Source organism: Gracilinanus agilis, chromosome 3 (genome assembly GCF_016433145.1).
Source record: "Gracilinanus agilis isolate LMUSP501 chromosome 3, AgileGrace, whole genome shotgun sequence".
Taxonomy (NCBI): Eukaryota; Metazoa; Chordata; class Mammalia; order Didelphimorphia; family Didelphidae; genus Gracilinanus; species Gracilinanus agilis.
Window position 1 is genome coordinate 482,170,202 of NC_058132.1, and position 27,165 is coordinate 482,197,366.

The 27,165-nt window shown below is 36.0% G+C and overlaps 1 protein-coding gene and 1 pseudogene across 1 annotated transcript in view; one reads left to right on the top strand and one right to left on the bottom strand.

Annotated features, from left to right (window-relative positions):
- Window positions 1-27,165, top strand: part of OCA2 (OCA2 melanosomal transmembrane protein) — a 236,259-nt gene that overhangs the window by 97,382 nt on the left and 111,712 nt on the right. The window contains exons 3-5 of the mRNA XM_044669289.1: window positions 5,874-6,062; window positions 9,512-9,569; window positions 11,074-11,146. Of these exons, the coding sequence (XP_044525224.1) occupies window positions 5,874-6,062; window positions 9,512-9,569; window positions 11,074-11,146 (320 nt within the window). The remainder of the gene's footprint in view (window positions 1-5,873; window positions 6,063-9,511; window positions 9,570-11,073; window positions 11,147-27,165) is intronic.
- Window positions 19,362-26,855, bottom strand: LOC123239172 (annotated as a pseudogene).

Consider the following 27,165-nt stretch of genomic DNA (forward strand, 5'->3'; position numbering starts at 1 on the left):
AAAAATAATACCATAAATGGGGCCATAAAGCATGGGAAACACCTGGGGGAAAACTGAATTTACAAATCCAAGCTAAACAAAACATAAAACATTTAAACAGAACATAATAAAGTTGTAAAAATTATCTGTAAAATTGGTACACCTTGTTTGTAGAAATATGATTTTTTTTAGAAAAAATTTCCATTGTTACATGATTCATGTTTTTACTTTCCCCTTCACCTCCCTTTAACCATCCCCATAGTCAATGCACATTTCCACTGGTTTTAACATGTGTGATCAATCAAGACTTATTTACATATTATTGATAGTTGCATTGGTGTGGTCATTTCCAGTCTACATCCCCAACCATGTCCACATCAACCCATGTGTTCAAGCGGTTGTTTTTCTTCTGTGTTTCCACTCCTGCAGTTCTTCCCCTGAATGTGGGTAGCGTTCTTTTCCATAAATCCCTCAGACTTGTCCTGGGTCATTGCTTTGCTGCTAGTACAGAAGTCCATTACATTCGATTTTACCACAGTGTATCAGTCTCTATATACAATGTTCTTCTGGCTCTGCTCCTTTTGCTCTGCATCAATTCCTGGAGGTCTTTCCAGTTCACATGGAATTCCTCCAGTTTATTATTCCTTTGAGCACAATAGTATTCCATCACCAGCATATACCACAATTTGTTCAGCCATTCCCCAATGGAAGGGCATACCCTCGTTTTCCAGTTTTTTGCCACCACAAAAAGCGCGGTTATAAATATTTTTGTACAAGTCTTTTTATCTATGATTTCTTTGGGGTACAAACCGAGGAGTGCTATGGCCAGTCTTTTAGAACTCTTTGGGCACAGTTCCAAATTGCCATCCAGAATGGTTGGATCAGTTCACAACTCCACCAGCAATGCATTAATGTCCCAGTTTTGCCACATCCCCTCCAACATTCATTATTCTCCCCTGCTTATCATTTTAGCCAATCTGCTAGGTGTGAGGTGGTACCTCAGAGTTGTTTTGATTTGCATTTCTCTAATTATTAGAGATTTAGAACACTTTCTAATGTGCTTATTGATAGTCTTGATTTCTTTATCTAAAAATTGCCTATTCATGTCCCTTGACGATTTATCATTTGGGGAATGGTTTGATTTTTTTATACAATTGATTTAGCTCCTTGTATATTTGAGTAATTAGACCCCTGTTGAAGTTTTTTGTTAAAAAGATTTTTTTCCCAGTTTGGGTATTTTTACAGAAATGGTGGAGAGATATAGGCTATATCTTATACCTACAATTATAGGTAATTGCCAAAGGGAGCTATGGCACCAAAAATACTTCTACTATCATAAGAAGTAGGGCCTATTGAAACAGGTGGTACCTTTTCTTAGGCCACTATGGTGTTCCAAGAAGGAAGTCCCAGATCAGAGTTATGGTATTCAGGTTGCTAAACACTATTAGTTACTTTGGGAAATATTATTTCTACATCCATTTAAAAATATATTTATTTGTCCATTATAGGCCTCAACCTAGATTTCATCAGTGTTAGGAACTCCCTGTGAGAGAACTTCCTCCACTAATGCAGATCTGCATCTATTCCATAATTTGTATCTTTAGAGAATTTCCAGGAACACTGAGAGGTTAGGTGATATGTCCAAAGTCACCTGTACATATTAGAGATTGGAATTGAACCATATGGATTTCTGACTCAGAGACAAGCTTTCTACCTACTTGGACATGCTGTCTTTCACTCCCACCAGAGCAGTGTTACGTGTTTATATATTGTGCTCCACAGAGCAAAAATGGTGAGAGTGTGCTGCTGCCAGAGGATACTATTCTGTCCCGGCTATAGCTGGGTGGTTAAAGTAGCCAGAGTTTTTTGTTGGTTGAGACAGAGACACAGAAAGACAGAGACAGAGAGAAGCACAGAGCAGAATTACATTGGATGATTAATGTTGCATGAAACCTCCAAAGCAAGTTTCCCAGTATACCCATTTACTTGGATTAGGCTGTCACTATTAGCCAAATTGTCCAGTCTTGCTAACCCGATGATCCCATTTGGAGTATTCTTGGGAAAGATGACTGGAGTAGTTTGCCATTTCCTTCTCCAGCTCATTTTATATATGATGAAACTGAGGCAAATAGGGTTAAGTAACTTGTGAAGGGTCACACAGACAGAAAATTATAGCTAATAAGTGTCTGAGGCCAGATTTTAACTCAGTGATATGTCTTCCTGCCTCCAGATCTAGCACTAGCACTCTATCCACAGTGTGCCATTTAGCTGGCTACCCAAATGGGTGTGTTTAATTATCATATACGTTTTTTGATAGCTTGTTTTTGCTTGCTTGTTGTCATTTTAACTTTTGCCAAGCTTATTTGCTTTCTGCTTAATATTTAAGATTATCGTTCCTTCCCTCCTCCCCCTTCCTTTTTTTTTTTTTAAACCCTTACCTTCCGTCTTGGAGTCAATACTGTGTACTGGCTCCAAGGCAGAAGAGTGGTAAGGGCTAGGCAATGGAAGTTAAGTGACTTGCCCAGGGTCACACAGTTAGAAAGTGTCTGAGGCCAGATTGGAAGCTAGGCCTAGCTCTCAATCCACTGAGCCCCTCTGCTGCCCCCTTCTCTCCTTTCCTTTTTAAAAAAAAGGATATGTTTGCATAATTTTGAGCCTGAGAATTAATCTTTTGTTGTTTTCAAGAGTATCTTAATGAGGGGAAGGAGCAGTATATACCTGTAGTTCCTGTTACAAGGGAGGCTGAAACTGGTGGGTCTCTTGAGTTTGTGAGTTCTGAGCTCTAGTAAACCAAGTCATTTGAGTGCTTGTCTATAAATTCAATTTCTATATGGTAAACCTCTTGTGGTAGGGGACTACCAGGTTGCCTAAAAGGGGGCAAAGCATACCCAGATGGGAAATCAAGCAGGTCAAAACTACTCTCCTCAGAATGAACCTGAACCTCCTGGGTGAGTGGGAGATCCAGTCTTAAAAAATTAGTGGCCTATCACATTTTAATTTCTTTTTATTTGGCAGCGTAATTACACTAGTAGATTAGAAGAATGGTGTAGATATAGTTTACCTAGACATTAGCTAAAATTTTCACAAAGAATTGGGTATTTTTATGGAAACGATGGAGAGGTATAGGCTATATCTTACAGTAAGGGGGATTTGCGGCTGGATGAATAGTTGGATCCAAAGAATACTCATTAAAAATCAGTGTCCATTTAGAGAGCAATCTATAATAGAGTAAACAAGAGACCTATGCTTGGTCCTGGATGGTAAAGATGATTTTTTAATGAATGTTGGATAGAAGTATAAGTGGTTTTCTCATCAAATGATACAACAGAAAAACTAGACAAAGTAGCTAACTAACATCAGATGAGGAATCAGAGTCATAGCTACCTTCAAAGAATTAAAAGAAACTGGTAGCTACCTTCAAGAATTCAAAGGACTGTAATTTTAAAAAGAGATTTGACTTGTTCATGTAGGTCTCAGAGGACAGAACTAGAAAAAATGGTTGAAAGTTTTAAAAAGGAAAATTTAGATTTGATTTAAGGAAAAATCCCCAACATCTATTGCTGTTCAAAAGTAAAATATACTGCCTCAGAAGGTAGTGGTTTCTTCTAACTGGGAGTATTCAAGATAAGAGTAGATGACTTATCAGATATACTAGAAGAGAAATGGTTTTTCAAAGTATGGATTGGATTAGGTGATTTCTGAGGTCCTTTCTAATTATGAGTGTCTGTGATTACAGATAATATAGTCCACGGGTCTCATAAGAAGTACTAAAAGAGTTAATTTATTTTTCTTATTATTTGTGAGGGAAAACAACCCACTAGTTCAAATTTTGGCTGTATTTATGTCTGTTCAGCAGATGGTAGAATGTGGTATTTATTTCCTTCACACCTGAATATTTCCTAGAAGAACCACATAATTGTTAGAGAAGATTAATGATTATTTTAAAAGTCTATGCTACATTTATATCATTTGTTGCCTTGTTACATGTTGGCTTTATACAATGTAATTTGCCTCTCTATGCTTCTTCCTGTGAACAAGTCTGGGTTTTTTTTATTGCTGTGGAATGATATTAAAGCAGGAGGTATGCATCCAGAAAAAATCAAAATACCCCCATTTAATTGGCTCATTAGATATGTTTGGCTCATATATAATCGCTCATTCTTGAAGAATTTTGTTTGTGCAGTGTAAATATTTTGGTCCCAGTAGTATTTCAAGCACCAAATGAAAAATCTGTTATCTGATGCATCCTGGTATATAATCAAAGTGTGTCTGTAGTAAGGGAGTTGCGCTGAAGCACTGAATTATTATTATGTAGGAATGCCGATTTTTGTGAGTTTATTTTGTATTCTGCCACATTGTGGAAGCTATTAATTTCCCCAATTAGTTTCTTTGCTGATTCCCTAGGATTTTCTAAGTAAAGTATTACATGACCAGCAAACAGTTTTTGGATGGATAGTTTTATTAAAAATGACAAGTAGAAGCACCAACATGTGATTCTGAGGAGAGGGAACATGGTATAGTGTAAAAAGGATGAGATTTAATGTCATTTGGACCTGGTTCCAAATCCTGACTCTGTAACTTACTACTTATGGGATCACTTAAGCTCTCTGTGCCTCAGTTTTCTCATCAGTAAAATGAGAAGTTTGCCCTTGATGACCTCAAAAGTCTTGAGGCAGTTAAGTGGTACACTGGATAGAGGACCAGGCCTGGAGCCAGGGAGACCTGAGTATAAAAATCAGACCTCAGACATTTGCTAGCTGAGTGACTCTGGGCAAGTCAAGTCACTTAAAAATCACTTTCTGTCTCAGCTTCCTCGATTGTAAAATAGTGATAATAATAGAATCCACTTTGTTAAAATCAAATAAGATACTAAATATAAAAGTGCTTCGCTCAGTTTCTGGCACATTATTTGTGAGGGAAAACAACTCAGTTCAAATTTTGGTTACATTTATGTCATTCTTTTCCTTTTCTTTTCCTTCTAAAGTTCCTTCTAATGCTAAAGCTAAGGTACTATCTGAACCCCTTTAATTCATTCTTTTGAGTCTTGGTCATATTCCACTGCCTATCTAGGTATTCAGGGGGATCCCTGAGTGGATCTGCCATCATCCACATTTGTAGGTCACCCCGTCACCTGCCCATATTTTTTTTTAATCTGTCAGGCCCAATGTTTAAAGTGGGATGAAGAACAAGAAACTAAATTATCCTTCTTCCGGTCCCATTCTTAAAAAAGAATCCAGCAAGTTTCACAGAGGAAAAGAGAGCTATTTATGTGAAAATTTATCATATCAATTACTGTAATGCATTGGTTCTCAAGGCTATTGTAGCATAATTACATTGTCTTGATTCATGCTTGGAAAAAAATGATGTTCTTTATATTGAAGTGGAGCTCAGGGGCACTAAGATGGCTTTCATTGTGGATACCTGGACAGCAACCTTCTTTGCAAGATAGCTCTAGTTTATAACTGATTGCTTGGAGACTGATCAATAGTAACCTGATTAAATGACCTGAGATTTCTTCCAAGCAAAAATGGTTAGATTTGCTGGTTAGTTAGGTAGCCCAAAACTAAAGAGAGATGAAAGTTGAGATGGAGGATTTGCATTCAAGTTTATCTCTGCTACTTATTCTGCCTATGAGACCCTTGGCAACTCTCTTAATCTCCTCCCTAGTCTTCAATTTCTCATCTGTAAAATGTGGATTTTGGATTAGATGGTCCCGAATGTGCTTTCTAGATTTAGATTTTATGATTTCAGAAGTCTTAATTTTACATGAATAATGAGGTTGTTCAGTTATCTGTGCTTCTCTCCAATAATATGATTGGATTATATGGAAGTTTACCTAAATCTTTACTGGAAAAAAAGACCTTTTGTTTCAGTTTTTAAAAAATGTTTTTCAGGTTACGATGCATGACTATTCCCCATTCAGATTTCATCATGGAAGATGAATCTTGGGATAGTAGCTCTGCAGAGTGGGAGCAAAGATGTCTGTTAGGAAATGAAATTGTCAGCTTCTCCACATCTGCTTCCTCAGAGAAGAGTGAATTTCTGGACAGTTTTCATGTCAAATTCAATCTATCAAAACTGAGGTAAGAATATGTCCTTTACATGTCAATGTTACCATTGAAAACTAGATAAATGGACAAGACATTTGTTAAAAACTTGCTATATGTCAGTCACTCTATTAAGCACCTGGAAACAAATACAAACAAAAAGAAAGACATATCCTGCCTTCAAGGAGCTTGCCTTCTAATGAGGAAAGACAATATATAAATGGGAGCTGTAAAAGTCTGGGAAGTCAGGAGTGGAGCCAGGAGATGGACTGGTCTGGATATTTTTTAATGGATGTCCAGAATGAACTCTTCAATAGGAGTGGTGGGTAACACTGACTGAAGAATCTTCAGGGTGAGAAGGCTGTTATAGTGGAGGATGAGAAGTCCAGAGATTCATGAGGGAAAGTATATTAAATACCTGAATTACAATACTTTCCTATGATTTTCTGAATCCTTACCTTCTATCTTAGAATTGATACTATTAGTTCCAAGGCAAAAAAAAGTCTTAGCTCAAACCCCAACTTCTGCATATAGCTTTTCTTGAATTTAGATTCCATTTTCATACATATAATTTAGCAGTAAGACTTTTGGCTTCTTCTTTAAGTATTTTTGGATTCAGTTTTCTTATCTTTTTGTATTAAAATTGTTTTAATAATAATATTTCATTTTCCCCAATTACATGTAACAATAATCTTTAAAATTCTTTAATTTTTTAAAATTTCATATTCTCTCCTTCCTTTCCCCCCTCTCTTTGATACAGTAAACAATCTTATATAGATTTTATATGTGCAATCATGTAAAACATTTTTCCATATGAATCCTTTTGTGGAAGAAAACTTGAACAACAACAACAGCCCCATTCTCCCCAAATGAAGAAAGTGAAATATAATATACATATGTCTACATGCAGACTCTTATCAGTTTTTTCTCTGGAGTCAGATGGCATTTTTCATCATGAGACTATTTTCTTATCTTAAAAATGAGGGAATTGAATTAGATGTTCTCTAAGTTTCGTTTCCCCTCTAACATTCTATAAATATTTTGTTTAGAGATGCTCCCTTGGTTCTTTGTCATAGTTAATATATATCTTAAAGTTCATCAGATACTATACTGACATCCAAGAAGGAAATGATATAATTAAAATATTCAATACCACTTAAAATGAGAACAAAACATACATGAGTCTATAGTACTAAACACTACATTGCCATATTAGGTTTGACATATCTAGTAAGTGCTACACATGATAAATGAAGTAAGAGAAAAAATCTTTTTAGCTTGTCAACTTTGCTGTTGTATGTATCTGAGTTATTTAGGAATAAGTAACACTGAACTTGAAACAGTTCAATTAATGCCTCGTATTTTTAAATAGAAATGTCATTATGATTCCCATTTAAATAGGAACTGTTGAAACATAATTTTGGTAGTGTGGAATGGTAATTTATCAAATTAAATTAAATCTGAAAGATCTTGAATAAGATTTTAACATTTTTAAAGGTTCAGAAGGTTTTAAAAAATATTAGATTAAGGTTGATGGTACTTAGCAAATGGGCTGAATACTTAGGGGCCTGCCTTATATATTATTTTTGATTATTATTTTTATTCTTTTCATTTATTTATTTATTCATTCATTCATATTTATTTATTTGTTTGTTTTTATGCCTTATATATTATGGATTGATTGATTTTGATACTTAAAGAAGAATTTGTTAAGCACTTACATAGGTACTGTGCTAAACTCCGGGGATGCAAAGACAAAACAAAATAGTCCTTGAACTTATATTTGGAGAAATTTTATTTGCATAAAAATAAAATACATAATATATGCATTTATAAATTATGTACAGGGTAAAGACAGTAGCAACTTATCAATCAATTAATTAATCAATAATAATTTATTTAGTGTCTCCTCTGTGCCATGAACTGTGCTAATCACTGTGGACAAAAATTAATATGGTCTTAAAATGTTCTGCTAATGTAGGTGGTGGTATCAGTCAAAATTAGGTGTGATCATTTCTTCTTTGAAATATTATTTGATTTTGGACCAATCAGAACATGCGGCTAGTGCATTTTAATTAAACCAGCATTTGAAAATAGAATATTTCCATTATGTTTCATGAAGTAAGTTCACAGTCACACCTTTCAGGAAATCTTGAAAAGAATGAAAAATAAAATTAAAACTAAGAAGCAGATGTATAGCTTTTTAGGTGGAGATTAGAAAGCTCAAGTCTTTAAAACACTTTAGGTTGGCTTCTAACTTCCCTCAAAGTGTAATTTCATCAAAATTTAAAGGCTTATAAGGAAGGAAAGGAACATTTATTAAGTGGCTATAATATACCAAATATTTCATTTGGTCCTCACAACAATCCTAGAAGGTAGGTGTTATTATTATTCCCATTTTACAGAAGAGGAAACTGAGGCAAACAGATATTGGTGATTTTTTCGAGTAACGCAGCTAATAATTAACTATCTGTGACTGGACTTATGTTGAGGTATTGTTGACTTAAGGCCCAGTTCTTACACCATGTGCCACCTGGCTGCCTTATAGAATTGGTTCTGGATTTAAAATGTTTTTTTTTTTTCCCTAAGTAAGCATTTCCCCAAGTAAAGCCTCTCTTTATAAAGGCATTACATTCAGAAATAATTAACTGTTTTTTTAACCCTTACCTTCTGTCTTAGATTCAATGCAGCATATTGGTTCTAAGGCAGAAGAGTGGTAAGGGTTAGGCAATGGGGTTTAAGTGACTTGCCCAGGGTCACACAGCTAGGAAGTGTCTGAGGGCAGATTTGAATTCAGGACCTCCTGTCTCTGGGCTTGACTCTCAATCCACTGAGCTACCTAATTGCCCCCTAATTAAGAGTTTTTTTTTTAAAAAAAAAGATTCACTACAATCTTATTTTGTAGACTGCCCAAGCAATTTCCTTAAGATGAAGATTAGACTGACCAAACCAAACAAGCCCTGTGATGGACTGCATGCCTTTCTTCAGAGGACTAGCCTAGCCCAGTTTGGAGAGGCAAAATGATAAATGATTTTGGTTACAGGAACTCTACAAAATTATCTATTAAATTATAAAGTGATTGCAATCTGTACTGGTGGAGGGAGTAGCCCCACTGAAAACATTATAGACCAGTGGTCTCCAAACTTTTTTAGCCTACTGCCCCTTTTCCAGAAAAAAAATATTACTTAGCCCTCTGGAAATTAATTATTTTAAATTTTAATAGGAATTAATAGGAAAGATAAATGCACCTGTGGCCATCACCGGTCCCCTGGATTGCTGCAGCACCCACTAGGGGGCAGTAGCGCCCACTTTGGGAATCACTATTATAGACTATCTGCAGTATTGAAGAAGAAAAAGATTGATCATCCCAGTCAATTTACAAAACTTGGTGTATCAGCACTAGCTATCCAAGCAAGATTCCATTTTAATGTGTCTCTAAGAAGTGTGCGTGTGTGTGTGTGTTTTTTTTTTTTTTTTAATTTTAGAAGCTGCTTAAGAAGTCTAAAAGTCACTGGCCTTTTTGTCTTTGGAGTTGTGTGTTCTGTAAGTATTGGGGTTTGAAAATTTTGACCTAGAATGACAATGTTTAAATGGCTTCATCTAGGTTTGTCATCAAGTCCTTCATTTGTAGCAATAGCTAACATTTATAAGGTCCTTTATATGTTATCTCACTGTATCCTCATAACTCTGGGAAGGACTATTTTTATACAAATTTAATGAATGGGAAAATCCAGGATCACAGAGCTAGCAGATGTCCAATGCAGTATTTGAAACCATGTCTTCTTGACACCAAGCCTAGTTCCATTCACTATACCCACCTTCTTCAGAGAACATTCTCTCTTTCTAAGTCTTGTTTTCTTTGATATTGCTAGTGCTACATAGATTTTTTTCACCTAAGAGGCACTTTATGGTGTTTTGGAAGTATTTAGATGGTTTTCTTCATGCAGATTTAACTTCCTAATTAAGTTTTGCTTAAGCTAATGCTGGGCAGCTAGATGGCATAGTTGATAGAGTGCTGGGCCTGGAGTCAGGAAGACCTGAGATGAAATATGGCCTCACACTAACTAGCTGTGTGATCTTGAGCAAGTCATTTAACCATCTTTGCCTCAGTTTCCTCATCTGTAAAATGAGCTGGAGAAGGAAATGGCATATCATCCCAGTATCTTTGCTAAGAAAATCCCAAATGAGATCATGAAGAATTAGACATGACTGAACAACAACAAGCTAATGACTGAAATGAACTGACCAAACAACAATAAGATAATATTAAACTGATTTTCATTTCATCAACTGATGAGTTGGGAACTATGGAGAAGGGGACATCTCAAAGATATATATTGAATAGAAGGTGTAAACTAGCCTGTGATTCTGATTTTTTTCCACTGTGAATTAACCACTAATGGTTAATTGAAAGCTGACTGCAACTTCCTCTGTGTATATTGCTTTGTTATTCTCCTTGTTGATGGGTCTTTTCATGTCAAGTAGGCATTTGCCCAGTATGATGATATTAATAATCTTTGTTACAAAACTTGAGATATCAGGCCTGTTATAGCCTTGATGTATCCTCTTAGAGGTCCATAAGTCTCAGTCTCAGTTTTTAGATGGGAGTGACACCTAAGTTCCTGATAGCCATTAAATTGACTGTCTTCTTAATTAACTCTAGAATATGGGAAAATTACTTTCATCAGCATTTAGAGATTTAATTTTCTTGCAGGATCTTTGCTCTTTGCAGTTGACTTATTTTGTAATGTAAAGTAATTGTTGATCAATCATAAGTGTTCACTGTGGCTAAAATTATTGCAGGTTCTCAAAAAAGAGCAATTGAGAGCAAACTTGAAATTTTTAGATCCATAAATTAATAAATTATTATACTATTTTGCAGCTGTTGACAAGATTATTAAAATGCTACTGCTAAAATTTCATTAACATCCATGCTCAACTGTCTAGCATGGTGCCTTGTCAATAGTGTTTAATGTATATTTGCTAAATTGAAATTGAATGATTCCAGTTGATGTATTTATTCATAATTTTGTTCTAATTATTACAGATTTTATTTAGCACATATCCAGATCATGGAAAATCCTGGCAGATGTTGGCTGTGTCACCTCTGGAAAGCTACTGTATCCAAAATATGCACTGAGTTTTTCAATCACCAGTCAGGTGTTGTAGAATATTAAAAATATATAACTCTCCTGTTGAAATTCACAGTATAGATTATTATTCTTTTGCCTAAAGAGTACACGTGCATGTAGAAAACTACTTGATGAAATGTGACATATTCTAAATAACATAACGAGAATGAGAACTCTGATACCAGTTGTTTGAATTGTGAAAAAAAAAATTCAGAGAACAATGGTATGGGCTACTTTTCAGCTGTTCAGTTGTGTCCTACTCTTTGTGACTCTGTGGACCATAATATCCATGAGGTTTTCTTGGAAAAGAAAGGGGAGTGATTTGCTATTTCCTTCTCCAGTGCTCTAAGGCAAATAGAGGTTGCGACTTGCCCAAGGTCTAATAAGTGTCTGGGGCTAGATCTGAGGTCAGCTCTTCTTGACTACAGGCCCAGTGCTCTAGCCACTAAGCCACTAAGTAAATGGTATACAAAAGTTTCAAAGTTCTTCTCTCATAGCTGTGATTATTGGCAACTCTTTTAAAATGGCTTTGTGCATATTTTGAAGTCTGAATATAAATCTGGTTCCTACTGCTCTAAGTCTTCAGAGGTCATAGAAACCCATTTGCATTAATCAGAGTAGAAAAGAGTATCTAACATATATGTCAGGGTTAGTTTTCAGATGGAGTATTATGAATAAACTCTAGCATGAGAGATAAAAGAAACAAAGGCAGTAAATGTTATATCAGGGATAAAACTGATAAAAGGGACTCTGTTGAACTGAATTCTAAATCTCTTAGCAAGGGGACTCTCTGTAGTCTATGCATTATATCTCCCCTGCATTCCAGAACCATCTTGTTAATATCAGTACTTTATGGCAAGATAACTCTTCTTTTCCCAATAGTCAAACTTAAATCATTTTTCTTTCTTTCTCAATAATTGGATGAGAAGGTACAAATACTAGAAAACATAAATAATAGTGATGGCTTTTACAATTTGAATTCTCCTTTGCCATGTTGGATTAGTTTCTTGGTGTTGAAAAAGAAATTATATTGAATTCTCCCAGAGCTGTCGACTTTGAACATGCAAAACCATTTGAAAAATGAGCTTAGATGAAAAGCTGACTCTAACAGAGTTCCATTCCTAAATATGACTTCAAAAACCTAATTTATTCTTATTACCTGAGCTGGACAGAGGGCAAATATTAGAGAATACCAACCAGTAAACTGAAGGTTTGATGGCAAGTAATATTTGGGATTATTACTGTAATGTCAAACATTTGAGGTAATTCAATTTTAATAGAGAAGTAATACATTTGGCATTCTCAATGATAGGTTTTTTCTTGACATCCTTGGCATTTCTTTGTATCTTGGCATTTTTATTGGCAAACTTTTAAATTCAAAATATAGAAGATTTAAGGTAGGATGGGGAAAACAGTGGACAACAAACTTTTAAAAAGATGCTTTCCCCCCAGTTTTTAAAAATTAAATTTTATTTTCTCCCAATTACATGTAAAAACAGTTTCTGATATTTTCCAAAGAATACTGAGTCTCAAATTCTTTCTCTCCCCCATATTTCTATACCCACCCCCCCTAAGATGGTAAGCAATTTCATATGGATTTTACATGTGCAATCATGTATTTTCATATCAATGATTTTGTGGAAGGAAACTCAAAAAATTGAGAGAAAGTGAAAAAAAGTTTGCTTTGGTCTGGATTTAGATTTTATCAGTTCTTTCTTTTATGGAAGCAAATGTATATATATATATATATGTACATATATATATATATATATATTTATCACAAGTCCTTTGGAATAGTTTTAGATCATGGTATTACTAAGAAAAGCTATTATTCACAATTACTCATTTACAGTATTCCTGTCCCCATGTACAATGTTTTCCTGGTTCTGATTATTTCATTCTGTTTCAGTTCATGCAAGTCTTTCCAGATTTTTCTGAGCTCCCCCTACTTGTCATTTCTTACAGCACAATAGTATTCCATTATGAGCATATACTATAGCTTACTCAGACATTTACCAATTGATGGGTATCTCTTCATTTCCAATTAATTGTCTTCCAGCCACCTGCCCAAAAAAGCTGCTTTAAATATTTTTGTACTGTTAAGTCCTTCCCCTTTTAGTTTTTTATCTCCTTGGACTAAAAGCCTAGTAATGGTGTTACTGAGTCAAAGGGTCTGAACTATTTTATAATACTTTGGGCATAGGTCCAAATTGCTTTCCCAGAATTACTGAATCAATTCACAACTCTCACAGTAGTGCATTTGTGTTTCAACTTTCCCATATCCCCTCAAAGTTTTGTCATTTTCCTTTTCTGTCATAATAGCACATCTGATAGGTATGGGGAGATAACTTGGAGTTGTTTTAATTTGCTTTTTCCCAATTAATAGAGATTTAGAGCATTTTTGTATGACTATAGAGAGCTTTCAGTTTGTCTGAGAACTACTTGTTCATATCTTTTGGTCATTTATCTATTGGGGGGTTGTGTAGGGAAAGTGAAGGGAGGAAGGTAGGATGGGAGGATGGAGAGAGGAAGGTAGAGGAAGGGAAAGGAAGAGGTAGTGGTTCCCAGCTCTGGCAGGGGAAATTGACCAGAGCCCTCAAATGAATGATCAGAGAGCAACTTTTGGGTTTGAATAGCTAGGTTTTTATTTTAATTAGAAAGGGAAAGGTCAAGGGAAAACTAGGAGGTAGGAAGAAAGGGAAAAAGGCACCAAGAGAGAGATCAGGGTCTTAGGGTAGAGAGAGTTGCTTCCAGGGTAGAGAGAGCAGGCCCTCTTGGGTAGAGAGAGAGAGAAAAGGCACCAAACTTTCCCTTTTATACTTTCCCTGACACCTCCCCCAAAGGAAGTGGGAGGTGTCAGGGGAAGTTATATCAGAGAGAGTCCTGGGAGTTGTAGTCTTCCAGGGCTTACAATAATTTCAAATGACACAGGGTTAATTTGTATTATTATGTATTCATCTTATTTCTCTATGTATTTGCAAAATCAGGCCTTCATTAGAGAGATTCATAAAAACAAATTCACCATTATGATTATGTGTATTACTCTTCATCCTATTTACTTCTGTTAATTTCTGTCCTCTACTTCCCCCAATTTTCTGTCTTTTCTATCAGCCCCATCCCCCTCTATTATCCTCTTCCTTCCTATTTTCCTGTTGAGTAAGATAGCTTTCCATACCCAATAGATTATATATATATTCTTCCCTCACTGAGCCAATTCTGATGAGAGGAAGGTTTAAGTGCTCCCTTCCCTACATCCCCATCTTACTCTCTACTGTAAAAGCTCTTTCATGCCTCTTTTAAGTGTGATAATTTACTCCATTTTATTTTTCCCTTTTCCTTCCTCCTAATGTATTCCTTTCTCATGTCTTAATTTTATTTTTATTTTACTATCATGCCATCAAATTCAACTCACACCCTAATACTCTGCCTATTTTTACTCCTTTAAATTGTCCTAATGAGTAAGTTCTTTGGAGATGCAAGAACTATCTACTTCCCCATGTAGGGATGTACACAGTTTAACTATATTGGATGCATTTTGATTTTTGTTTCTTGCCTACTTTTTATGCTTCTCTTGAGCCTTGTATTTGAGAATCAAATTTTCCTTTCAGTTCTGGTCTTTTCATCAAGAATGGAAGTTCTCTGTTTCATTGAATACCTATTTTTTTCTCCTGAAAGATTATGCTCAGTTTTGCTGGGTAAGTGATTCTTGGCTAAAGTCCTAGCTCCTTTGCCCTCTGGAATATCATATTATATGCCCTCCAATCCTTTAATATAGAGGCATCTAAATCTTATGTTATGCTAGCTGTGGCTCCATAATAATTTGAATTGGTTCTTTTTTGCCACTTGAAATATTTTCTCCTTGCCCTCAGAATTCAAGAATTTGGTTATAATATTGCTGTGAGTTATCTTTTTGGGAGCTCTTTCAGGAGGTGATTGTTTGATTTTTTTTTCAATTTTGATTTTGTCCTCTGGTTCTAAAATATCAAGGCAGTTTTCTTTATATTTCTTGAAAGATAATGTTTAAGTTTTTTTTATCATGGCTTTCAGGTAGTCCAATAATTCTTAGAGAATCTTTCCTGTATTTATTTTTCTAGTCCATTATTTCTCCAGTGAGATATTTCATATTTTCTTTTATTTTTTCACTCTTTTGACTTTGATTGCTTTTTTGACATCTCATGTAGTCATCAGCTTCCATTTGTCCAATTCTGATTTTTAAGATATGATTTTCTTGAGTGAGCTTCTGTACTTCCTTTTCCACTTGGCCAATTCTTTTTAACAAGCTCTTTTCCTCAGTGAATTTGTCTACCTCTCTCTCTTTTTTTTTAATGTGGCCAATTCTGCTTTTCAAAAGTTCTTCTCCTTGGTGCATTTTTGTATATTATTTTCCATTTGGCCAATTTTGATTTTTAAGGAGTTCTTCTCTTCATTCAATTTTTGTACCAATTGATCTATTTTTAAGGTTTTAATTACTTCAGTATTGTTTTGCATTTCCTTTGAGAAGTTGTTGACTCTTTTTATGACTTTCCTGCTTTATTCTCATTTCTTTTCTCAACTTTTCTTCTACCTCTTTTATTTGATTTTTAAGCTCCTTTTTGAGCTCCTCTGTTAAGTCTTTTTTGAGCTTGAGAACAATTCGTATATTTTTGGAGGAGGCTTTGGATGTAACAATGTTGACTTTGTTGTCCTCTTCTGAGTTTGTATATTGGTCTTCCCTGTCACCAAAATAACTTTCTATGGTTTTTTGTTCATTTTTTTAGCCTTTTTCTTTTCTTTTAATTAAAAAACTGTTAAAATTGCATTCTGTAACTGTGGTGAAGTGATCACTGTTTCAACCTTCAGATTCTTTGTGTAGCTGCTTTCAGAGCTGGTTCTGGGGATATATCTGCTTTCAATTCTTCCAAGGTGGTATGATATAAGGACAGGTATGTCTAATACTCTTCTGGCCTTTGAGTAACAACAAGCACTTTTTCCCCCATTGGAACTGTAACTAGGGACCTCTTCTACCTTGTGGCCACAAGAACTGGTGTCTATTAGTGCTCCCCCTACCCCCTCAAATTGCATCCCTGGACTGTGACTTGGTTCTGTATATGGACAATATGATAAGAAACTTACATTCATAGCCAGCAAAATCTCCTTCTGAGCAATTGTCCAAACCACCTTACCCTCCTTGGATAAGAGCTCTGGAAACCTTTGCTGCTGTTTCAGTTGTGCCCAAGACCTATTGCTTCAGTGGACTCTGCCCTGGTGTGCTGTGGTCCACCCCCACCCTAGGGCACTGGATCACTTGTGCTGGCCTTTTAAATTGTTTTGAACTGAAAAATTACTTCATTCTTTTTTGGGGGGTTATTCTGTTCCAGAATTCATTATGAGGCATTATATCATAAATTTTCTGAGCGTAATTTGGTAGAGGTCAGATGAGCCTGTGTATCTTCTCTGCAATCTTGGTTCTGCCCCTAGTAAATAATCTTTTAAAATACTGATATTTCATTACAAAATAAAATATCTTATCATATTAAAATGACCTATAAGTTTCCCTATGAGGGAATTATACATAATTAAAATTTTAGGATATTTCACATTAGTTAACATTTAGAAGTCTGCATATTTAAATTATTTTATAAAATACTTACTACTGTGCTTTATAAAACACTTTCTCTATTCAATGTCATGTATCATTTTCTCAATGAATCAAAGTCATTTTATCTACTGTGCTGTAATAGCACATTGTTACTCTCAGGGATATTTGTGGGGACATTAGCCCCTACACTAAATGGTCCCAAACTGCTACTATAAAGATTGATGTCTTATTTCTCCTCTTCAGTGGTCACTGTTGACTGTTAGGAATGTTCAGCAATGTTCTCTCTGACTCTTCCGATTGAAATTCCTTGGTACTCGTGATCTGCTATCCCTTTTAACCTGGGAATTGCTGCAGGAAACATTACCTAAGCTTATTAAATTAATAGCCTAAATTTATACAGTTCTAAGACAGTAAGTTTTAACCCAAATGTAGCTATTTTTTTTCTTTTTAAAGATTTTTTTTGGAGGGAGAGGAGCTGATTTCTCATAAATAAAAACAATTATAACATCTTTATTACTAGGGTATTTTAAATTTTAGAATGTACTTTCCTCAAAATGACACTGTTTTAGTGGTGTTTGCATTATTGATGAAGTGAGGGCAGGGAAATAAGCATTATTTTATCTCCTATTTGTGACAGGTATTGTGCTAAGGCCTTTACAAATATTATCTCATTTAATCCTCACCACAACCCTGAGAGGTAGTTGGTATGAGTCCCATTTCATGATTAAGGAAACTGCGGCAGAGTTTAAATGATTTCCCCAGGGTCATATAGCTAGTGAGTGTCAGAGACCATATTTGAACACAGGACTTTCTGATTTTGGAGCTCAGTGTTCTATCTACTCTGCCACCTACTAGTCTCCAGATCACCCAATGAGTCATTCCTTTTAATAGAGTTGTTCTTTGGCATCTCTTTAAAATGTTGGTTTTATTGGATAATATTCTTTTCAAGGATCATATTGTCACTTTTCTGTAAAGCTAAAGCTGCGAACTCTCCAGTGTAACAAAGGAAACAAACCATTACGGTAACCTCATTTACCATATTCAGTGCCACCTATAAGTTCACCACCTCTACACATCTTATGAAGATTCCTTGCAGCCTTTCCAAATAACTTAGCCTAAGCCACCTCTAAATGAATCAAATTTATTCTATGAGTTCCTGAACACCTAGGTGTGGTTTTCTGATTAGTAATCTTTTTACATTAATAGTGAGATGACTTATTAGACTTTATTTTTGGCTTTTCTTTGTCTGTTAAGTATGGAGAAGTAATTATACCCCTTAAGTGTCCACAATCCTGTATACTATTGGGCTCTAGAGACTGAACGCAATGCTCAACTTTGCTCTCTTTCCCAGGAAAAGAGCCCCCTATGTCTTCCAAATTCATTATGAATATGTTTTGGGTGACTTCTCCTGTGACTTCTCCTTCAGGTTTTATTACACTAGAACCTAGTTGAAGGATTTCTTGATTTTTTATTTATGCTTCAGAGCTTTAAAATTCTGTCTTAGCTTCCAGATTTAAACAACCTTCATCTGCAAGAAAATTGAACACTTCTGTGAATATGACCCACTTTTGTTACTCATTCTTTTAACCTTCTTGAATCTCTTGCAGGTAGGAAATACACTTCCAAAAACTCTTTTTGTGTGTACCTCTGTGTCTCAAGGGAAACTTCCATGGTATAACATTCTTTCAACTAAGATTCTTAGAAAAACAAGCAGTGATACCTTCTTTATAACATCCACAAGAGAATTGGGGGTGGGGTGTCCTTTTAACTTAGTGCTCCAAACGGACTAAACAAATCCCTAAAGCCTTAGCCTATATCTGGCAAAAGATGGTCTTCAGACAGACAGATAAATGCTGTTTCTGTATTTTAAATGGATGTGGGGGTTATGGGAGTGAGTAGGAGGGAAAATATGGGAATCTTAGGAGATAATGGCAAAAATACAATGCTATCCTCTCCAAATGTGGCTCAAAAAACATCAGATTAGAGGATATACAACCGGAAGGGAACATAGAGATGAAATAATCTACTCTAAACTCTTTATGTAATTTCTCAGGGTCACGGAGGTAATAATTATCCTTAGAAATCAAGAGTCAGAAATGGGCATACCAATGTTTGACTTTAGAAAACATTAAAAAAACCTCTCTCAGAATCCATACTAAGTGTGGGTTCTAAGGCAGAAGAATAGTAAGGGCTACAGAATGGGGATTAAGTGACTTGCTCAGAATTATACAGGTAGAAAGTATCTGAGGCCAGATTCAAACTCAGGACCTCCCATTTGTAGGCCTGGCTCTCTATCCACTGAGCCACCTAGCTGTCCCTAGAAAGCATTTTTAGAAATTTCAATATACATTTATTTTAAAATTAAACACTAAGCTCTATCCCAGCCTACCATCATACAAGTTATAAATATACTTGCTTAGCAGCTAAGAGGCCATCTTTAGTAGCATATTTGAAAAGTGAATAAATTGATATAAAACAAATATTCCAACATTTTCCATAGGAACACAGATAAGTGTGTCCCCCCATCTCTTAGTCTTCTATATTGTTGCACTTTGTGCTAACCCTAGTTTTAAAACATATTTGAAAACTCTAGTAGAAATTAGGTTAATAGTCCCTCAATATGCACTAATTCAAGCCAAACTTGCAATGAATGGTTACAAATAGTATTCCTACATTAATTCTAGCCAAAGTACAGGTAGTTGAGTGATGCTCCATTCCACTTTCCCAAGCAAAAGACATTGCAAAGTATTGATATCCTGATCTGCTACTTTTAATGGAAAACCTTGGTTCTGGATGTATCCCATGCATCGCCTTGATGACCTGGACATCATAAAATATGGAATTCATTTAAAATAAAAGTGGCAGCAGTAGCATAAGCAGTCATTTATTCTTTTTCTTTTTTAAACCCTTACCTTTTGACTTAGAATATATACTAACAAAGGGCTATGCAATTTTGGTTAAGTGACTTGCCCAGGGTCACATTGCTAGGAAAAGTCTGAGGCCAGATTTAAACCCAGGTCCTCCGAACTCTAGGCCTGGCTCTTTATCCACTGAGCTACTTAGGTGCCCCAGCACCCTTCTTTCAAACAGCATCTGATATCCATGTGTTTCTGGTAAATCATAGCATTCAACAATTTGATCAAGGCCATCATATGTTGATCCTTTTATAGTATAAGAGAATAGGAGCATAGTATTTATCTGGTGAAGTCTTTTTGTAGGATAGGTTTAACATGTACATGATCAAACACAATAGAATGAAAATATCCTTATATAAAAATAAATATATGTATACTATACATATGTATATAAAATTTGATCATTTGCCTTGTTTTCAGAACAGAAATTGTTGGTTCCTTTAATACATTTATTTTTTTGGAGGGGGCAATGATGTTAACTACAAGTACGAAAACTGATGGAATCTATTATCTGCCTGACCAAGCTATTATTCTCACTCTAGAGTCTGAAGGAAAAGACTTCTCCAGTGCTGGATTGATTAGACTTGAGATCTCTTCAAATTTAGACTTTATGTCTTCAGAACCAGGAAAGCCACTGCTGATATTAGGAAGATAAGTGTTGAAACCAAAGTATTCCTCCATGACAAAGACTTGGACAAAAGTTTCTGTATCAATACAACCACTTCTCACATGGAAACTGACTCATATAACACCAACATCCAATTCTTTTGCCCTTTCAAGGAGCAAACTACTTGTTTCGAGAGTGATGCCAAATTTAACACATAGAATAGATAAGTTTGGAATAATCAATCAGTGGCAATCTTCAAAACTAGTTTTGTCTTTGGATAAACTCTGAAGCCATCTTATTTTACTCCATGACTTATTAAAATGGTCCTGCACTGGCCTTCCTTTTATTTCTTTCTTTCTAGGCAAATGAGATTTAAGTAACTTGCCCAAGGTCACACAGCTGGGAAGCATCTAAAGCCAGATCTGAATCTAGGACCTCCCATCTCCTGGCATGGAACTCTAGCCACTGTGCTACCTAGCTGTCCTGGCTCTTCAGACAAACTCTGGCAACTTTCATTAACTGTACTTCAGTATCAAAGGTCATCATTTGTACTCCCTTGTTGGCATTATACTTAAATTGTTACACTTGTTTGCATGGATTTGCATAGATTGCCCTCTTTGAGGGCACACTAAGACTCTATACTGGTTGTGTTTCAGGCTTGCTAGCAAATCCAGTCTCACTTTTATAGCAGCAAATGTCTTCCCTATAGTTCTGCCATCATTACATTTATTTATTTAAACTTTTACCTTTTATCTTAGAAAGGTCTCTGGGCTGGGCAAATGGGATTAAGTGACTTGTTCAGGGTAACATACTTAAGAAGTGTCTGAGGACAGATTTGAAACCAAGGACCTCCCATCTCTAGGCCTGGTTCTGTATTCACTGTGTCACCTAGCTGCCCTGTGTCATTATATTAACAGCCTAAAAAGAAGTTATTAAAGGAAGAGTTTTGTATCATCTCAGATATTTCTTTAGGATGCTACCAAAGTTAGCAACATAGAAGGTATCTTTACCATCATTAGAAGAAACTTCATTAATTTTCTTGTCCAGAATATTCTTAGCAGAAAAGCCTTCATCAGGGAAATTGAAGTCAAATTTTCAATGCTAAAGCTGTTTATGGTTCCTCTAAAGTGTGGCAAAATGGAAAACCAAGAGATGGAATTAAAAAATAAACAATGGAGATGTTGATGATGTACGGAATTTGATGGCAACCATGCTTTACCTCCACCACCATTCAGCTATCTATCCAGTTGGAGAAGCTGTGCTAAGACACAAGCCTGAGGATTGTACAAGAGTTTGTGGTACAGAAGCTACTGGTGATAGAGGCTGAAAGAGTCTAAGAGAATTTAGAAAACTTTACTTGTTTGGGAGTTCCAGTCTATAAGAGGACTAAAAGCCAATTGAGTTTCTTAATCTGTTGCCAATATAATGAAACTTATAGACTCAGAGGCTTGCCTGGACAGGTGAACCAGCCTAGGATGGGAAAACAGATCAGGATGAAGCTCCCATGCCAATCAATATGGAGATTGGGTGTGTAAGTGGTCTCTGCACTTCCAGCTTGACTGAGATGAGAAGACCCAATCTCAAAAAAATTTAAAAGAAAACAAATCAAGAATCAGGAACAGTCTGTTGCTATTAGGTTTTGGTTATAATTTCTTTTTGAGATTTATGAAAATTAAATTGTTGAATCAATAATAATTCTTTGAATGAATCAACAGTTCAATGATCATAAGGTTAGTTAAAGAAACCACTGCAGTATCCATCATAGTTTTGCAATGTGTCACTCTGCTATAAAGAATTTTGTGAAAATTACCCACCTTTTTTGATTTTCTTCATAAATCTAGTATTAAGTCATCTACTTGGGATGGTTTAAGTGAGTTTTACTTAGAAGCAAGAGGAGAGATTAGGTGGATCTTATAGAAAATATTTTCCACTTTACAGTATTTTGGAAATTTGAATAAGGTAGGCAGGTAGTGAATAGAAAATGAAAGGGAGTAAAGACAGATAAAGAGTCTAAGACTGATAGCTAAGTGGGCTGGATAAAGCATAGAATGATGGTGTCTGAGGTGTGTGTGTGTGTGTGTGTGTGTGTGTGTGTGTGTGTGTGTGTGTGTGTGTGAGAGAGAGAGAGAGAGAGAGAGAGAGAGAGAGAGAGTGAGAGAGAGGCAGAGAGACAGAGACAGAGAGACAGAGACAGAGACAGAGACAGAGGCAGAATGAAAGAAAAAACATTTACCAGAAGGAACAAAAAATTATTATTCAGTGCTCTGTTCCACTTTTCCCCTTTCTTTAATCAGTATTGTCTGCACTGAAGACTTTCCTATCTTTACTCTGAGTAATTCAGGACTTACTTTAAAGGTGATCTATGATGAATATGGGAAATATTAACTTCCAAGGAAATAAGGTAGATGATATAACTGCTTATTAGAAAAAAATAGCAGAATTTAGCAGAAATTCTGTTTTTCAGTACTGGTCATGAAAGGGCAGTAAATATTCTTGTGCTCATTGTTTCTTAGTGAAATAGCAATCTTGCTGTTTCTTTTGTTAGCCTTTGGTCAAGGTCAGAGATGATTTTAATTTACAACTTTGATCTACAATTGATGGCACTGTGGGCACCTCATGGAAGATGTAGTAATAAGTAATTTTGCTTTGATGGGGGAAAAGTTTCTTCATGAAAAATTGACCTGGAGAACAACAAAATAACTTTCCCCCACCCCACAGAAATTTCATGTTTCCTTTTGTTCTGGTCTCAGTGTTTTATCTCAGTAATTGTGGGATTTATTTGAGAAGTATTGTATAAAAGGAAACCACCACAATTATCTGCACCTGAAGCTCATTGTTGAGAAATTGCTGGCTGTATTGGCTGTAAGGAAGCATCTGTCAGAGGAGCTATAGGCTCTTAGGCTAAGGAAAGAGGTCAGCAGATCTCAATAGGCAGGTTAATTAATGCCTTTCTTTTTTAAAGGCAGGGTTTATTTTCAGCCATCATTTAAAATTCAATATTTGGTTGTGAATATGTAAAAAGAAAAAAGAAAACACATTAAGTTATTTCCCATCCTTTTTCCCTTCCTTTATACTCTAAGCCCTTATAAAATTATGGGAAGTAGGGAGAGTGTTCTGTCTTGAATTGAAGGTCTTCTTTAATAGAGGAAAATGGATATATTAATTTGCTTCAACAGGATTTATTTTTTAAAGTGCATGATTGTTTCTAATTTTTTTTATATTTTATACAATAACATTGTTCTATGTGGTTTCCTCCTTTCCCTTCAAAACCCTGTGAATTTGAGAATTGAAGAAGATGTTACATATTTCCTTGCTCTCAATCAGTTAGTTAGTCATTCACTACAAGTATTTACTGAACTAGATGTGAGGGAATTTGGAAAAAATAAAATTTGATTACAATTCAATACCTATTCTATGGCTCATTAAGACATACCTTAACATGGTTAGATAAATGAATTATAAAGCTTATTAAGTGCTTACTATGTGCCTAACACATGTGAAGTCCTTATTAAATGGGAAAAAATCCTTCCAGGACTTTTATATTTTAATGGGGTGGGGGGAGGATGGGGTGGAGGAATGGAACTTATCACATGAAAGAATATTTGGATCTAGAAAGTACATTGTGGAGATGGTGAATAGAACAACAGATTCTATTGACCATGGCCAGCTGGGATTTATTATATTGAGGTTGGGTGGGGCAGAATATGCATGAGATAGCAGGCAAGAGAATGGTCAGAATGAAAATTTGGATGCCTGCTCCCAGAAAATTCAGAGCTGAGCAGATTAACTTTTCCAGGGCATGATTTCTGGAGATCTGGTGTGAAAGGTGGATAACCTAGAAGTATCAGGGCAGAGAATGGCTGGTTTAAAGGTGAAGAAGTATAGTTGCAGTTAGTTCAGTCAATAAACAAAATAAATAAACATTTATTAAGCACTTAATTTGTGCGGGGCACAGTGTTAAGTGATAGCAAAACAAAGAAAGACAAAAAGTGCTTGTCCTTGAGGAGCTTGCTTTCTAATGGGGAAAACAACAAATAAACAACTATGTAGAATGGAGCTACAGGTGGAATATATAGAAAGTGATAAACAGAGGAAAGGTACTAAAATTAAGAACATTTGGGAAAGGTTTCCTATAGAAGGTAAGATTTTAGGTCGGACTTTAAGAAAGTCAGGGAATACAGGCTTAGAGATTAGGAAGGAGAGCATCTTATGCATGAGGAACAGACAGTGAAAATGCCTAAAGTCAGGAGATGGGTTGTCTTGTTCAAAAAAAAGTGAGAGGCCAGTTTCATTAGATTAAAGAGCATATGGAGTCAGGTGGAAGCATCCTAGCTCCTCCCAGGCTGAGTTTCTGGAAGTCCAGTTGGGAAGGTGGAGGAGTAGAAGCAGGGATACTAGAGGAAGAAGGAACCTTCAAAATTTTCAAGTCCAACCAGTGGGAGTTCTGAATCCAACTTTTCTGACTTAAATCCTGGGCTTTCTCCACTACCATCTTGTCTCTCAAAGAGCTGCTTTCTCTTAAAAAAAAGCCACCAAGAATAAGGGGAACTGAGGGAGTAAAGGAAGGATCTCTGTCAGCTGCTTAACTGACTGCCAGAAAAAAAAATCTTCATTTAACGAGGTCTTTAGCTTCATCCTCAGGACTGCTGGGTAGTACAATGAAGTTTTCAGGGCTGAAGTCAGGAAGACTCATTTTCTTGAGTTCAAATCTCGCCTCAGACACTTACTAGTTGTATAACCCCAGACAATTGTTTTAACCTTATTTGCCACAATTCCTCATATATAAAATGAGATAAAGAAAGAAATGACAAACTACCCCAGTTTCTAGGTTTCTAGTGCCAAGAAAACCTAAATGGAACCAACTATCAAGAGTTGGATAGAACTGAACAACAATGACTTGGCACCTTTTATGGGTCTATCCTATACCTTCTTCATTCCAAGTATTTGGGGATGCTTCTCTCTAACTAAAGGACAAATAATTTATGAATCAAGGTCTTACAACCCTATGAACTGTTTTAGCCAAAAAAGCTTATAGAAATATAGCTTATAGCTTATAAGAATATTATAGCCAAAAAGCTAAACTTAGCAATTACGCAGGGGATTTTTTGGATAATGTCTTGCCCGACTCAAGCAGGGCAGTTCTCTCTCTAACTCACAGTCCCAGGGACAACTCCTGGCTGGAAGCCCCAGGGCCCCTAGATGAAACATCATTGAAGATTCCTAGACAGAACAGCCTTGAAGATTAAGAATCATATCCTGTGGCACCTGGAAGCATCCCTACTCCCTCTGTCTAGCTATTAGCTAACCCTAAGACAAAGGCACCTATATCCCAGAAACATATATATATATATTCCTTATTCTGAATGTCCCCTCGGGACTCTCTTTGCTGAGTTTCCCCAGTGTGTACTGGCAATAAAGCTTTCTCCTGCTTTGATTGCATTGTCTCGTGTGTTCCTCTGGAGGCCACCCATTTTGAACCCTAACAGAACAACAGCATATTAGTATAGCAACCTCATTGTAAACAGATGTAGTTGTGTGGCACTGTGAATAGAATGCTGGACCTGCAGTCAGGAAGACCTGATTTCAGCTTCAGATACTTACTGTGTATCACTTAGTCTCTGATTGCTCCACTATCTTCTAGGGATAACAACAGTGCCTATCACCTAGAGCTGTTGTGGGGATAAAATGAGGTATTTTAAAAGATGTTTTGTAAACCTGCAAGTTCTATATACACATTACCTGTTGGACTAGAATGCCATGATGTCAATTAGTGGTTTGGCAGGCAGACCTCTAGTACCATATTTAGGTAGCAAGAAAAAATCAGTGGCAAAATTCTAATTTTTAGTTCTTTTGATTTCTTACTGTACAAAGGTTTGACTACTTAAGGATGGTACTATAGGTTTTAGTTAATTTGTTCTTTTGTCCATTCTTTATCACCACCCAAATCCTCAGTACTCACTCAACTTTGAGCTGTAGGGATATAAAAAAGTTTATTTTTTCAACTTTATAATCTAATTGAGGAGGTACAGCATGGAAAATGGGGATAGTTTGGAAAAAGTTTCTTCTAGGATGCCACATCTAAAATCACATTAAGTTTCATCTTTAAAAAGATTTTGTTATGGGTTATATAGTGATGACAACATTGGCCACCAAAACATTGGCACCGAGACTTTTTTCATACCTGGAAAATGATTTTAAAAAATCAGATCAAGTACTTGCATGATGCTATCTGAAATAGAAAATGAGGTTGACCCTGTAGTGAGGAAGTTAGGATATTGATTAAGTATTGATTAAAAGAAGATATTTTATGAAGAGATCTCTGAGGTTGCAGGCAAGGCAGAGGACTGAGCATGAGACCAGAACTTAGAAGGAGGAACACAGAAAAATTATGTCAGTTGGTGAGGTCCTCTCACTGGGTCACTGTCTGACTTGCATCTTTCACTGACTCACTCACTGGGCTTTGGTGGGTGAACTGGCTTTCTCTGGCTCCTGGTGGAGACCAGCATCTGTGACTTTACTCTTGGCTGGTGGAAGGGAAGAGACACCTTTGAATCTCATCTGAAGAGCGTTTCCACTTTCCTGATTGAGAGAAGTCATCTTTAAGAAGAAGCTGATAGATTTGCTTTGCTGGATAACAGTTTTGGAGGAGAAAGACTGAAGATGTTTGTCTGGTCTCTGGGCAATACCAGGGTGGCTGAATTGTCAGTTAGCAGCTGCCATCTTGGCTGACTGAATTTATATATGCTTGGAGAATCTCTTTATCAAATTAAGTTAATTAAATTAGGATTTAGGTAGATTTAGAGTCAGATAGCATTTGGGATTTTTTTTAATAAGTGTAACTGTAGGTTTAGTGTAGCTGGAAGAAATGAAGGCTCTGTCATGAGACAGATGTAGAAAGTGGGTGGAA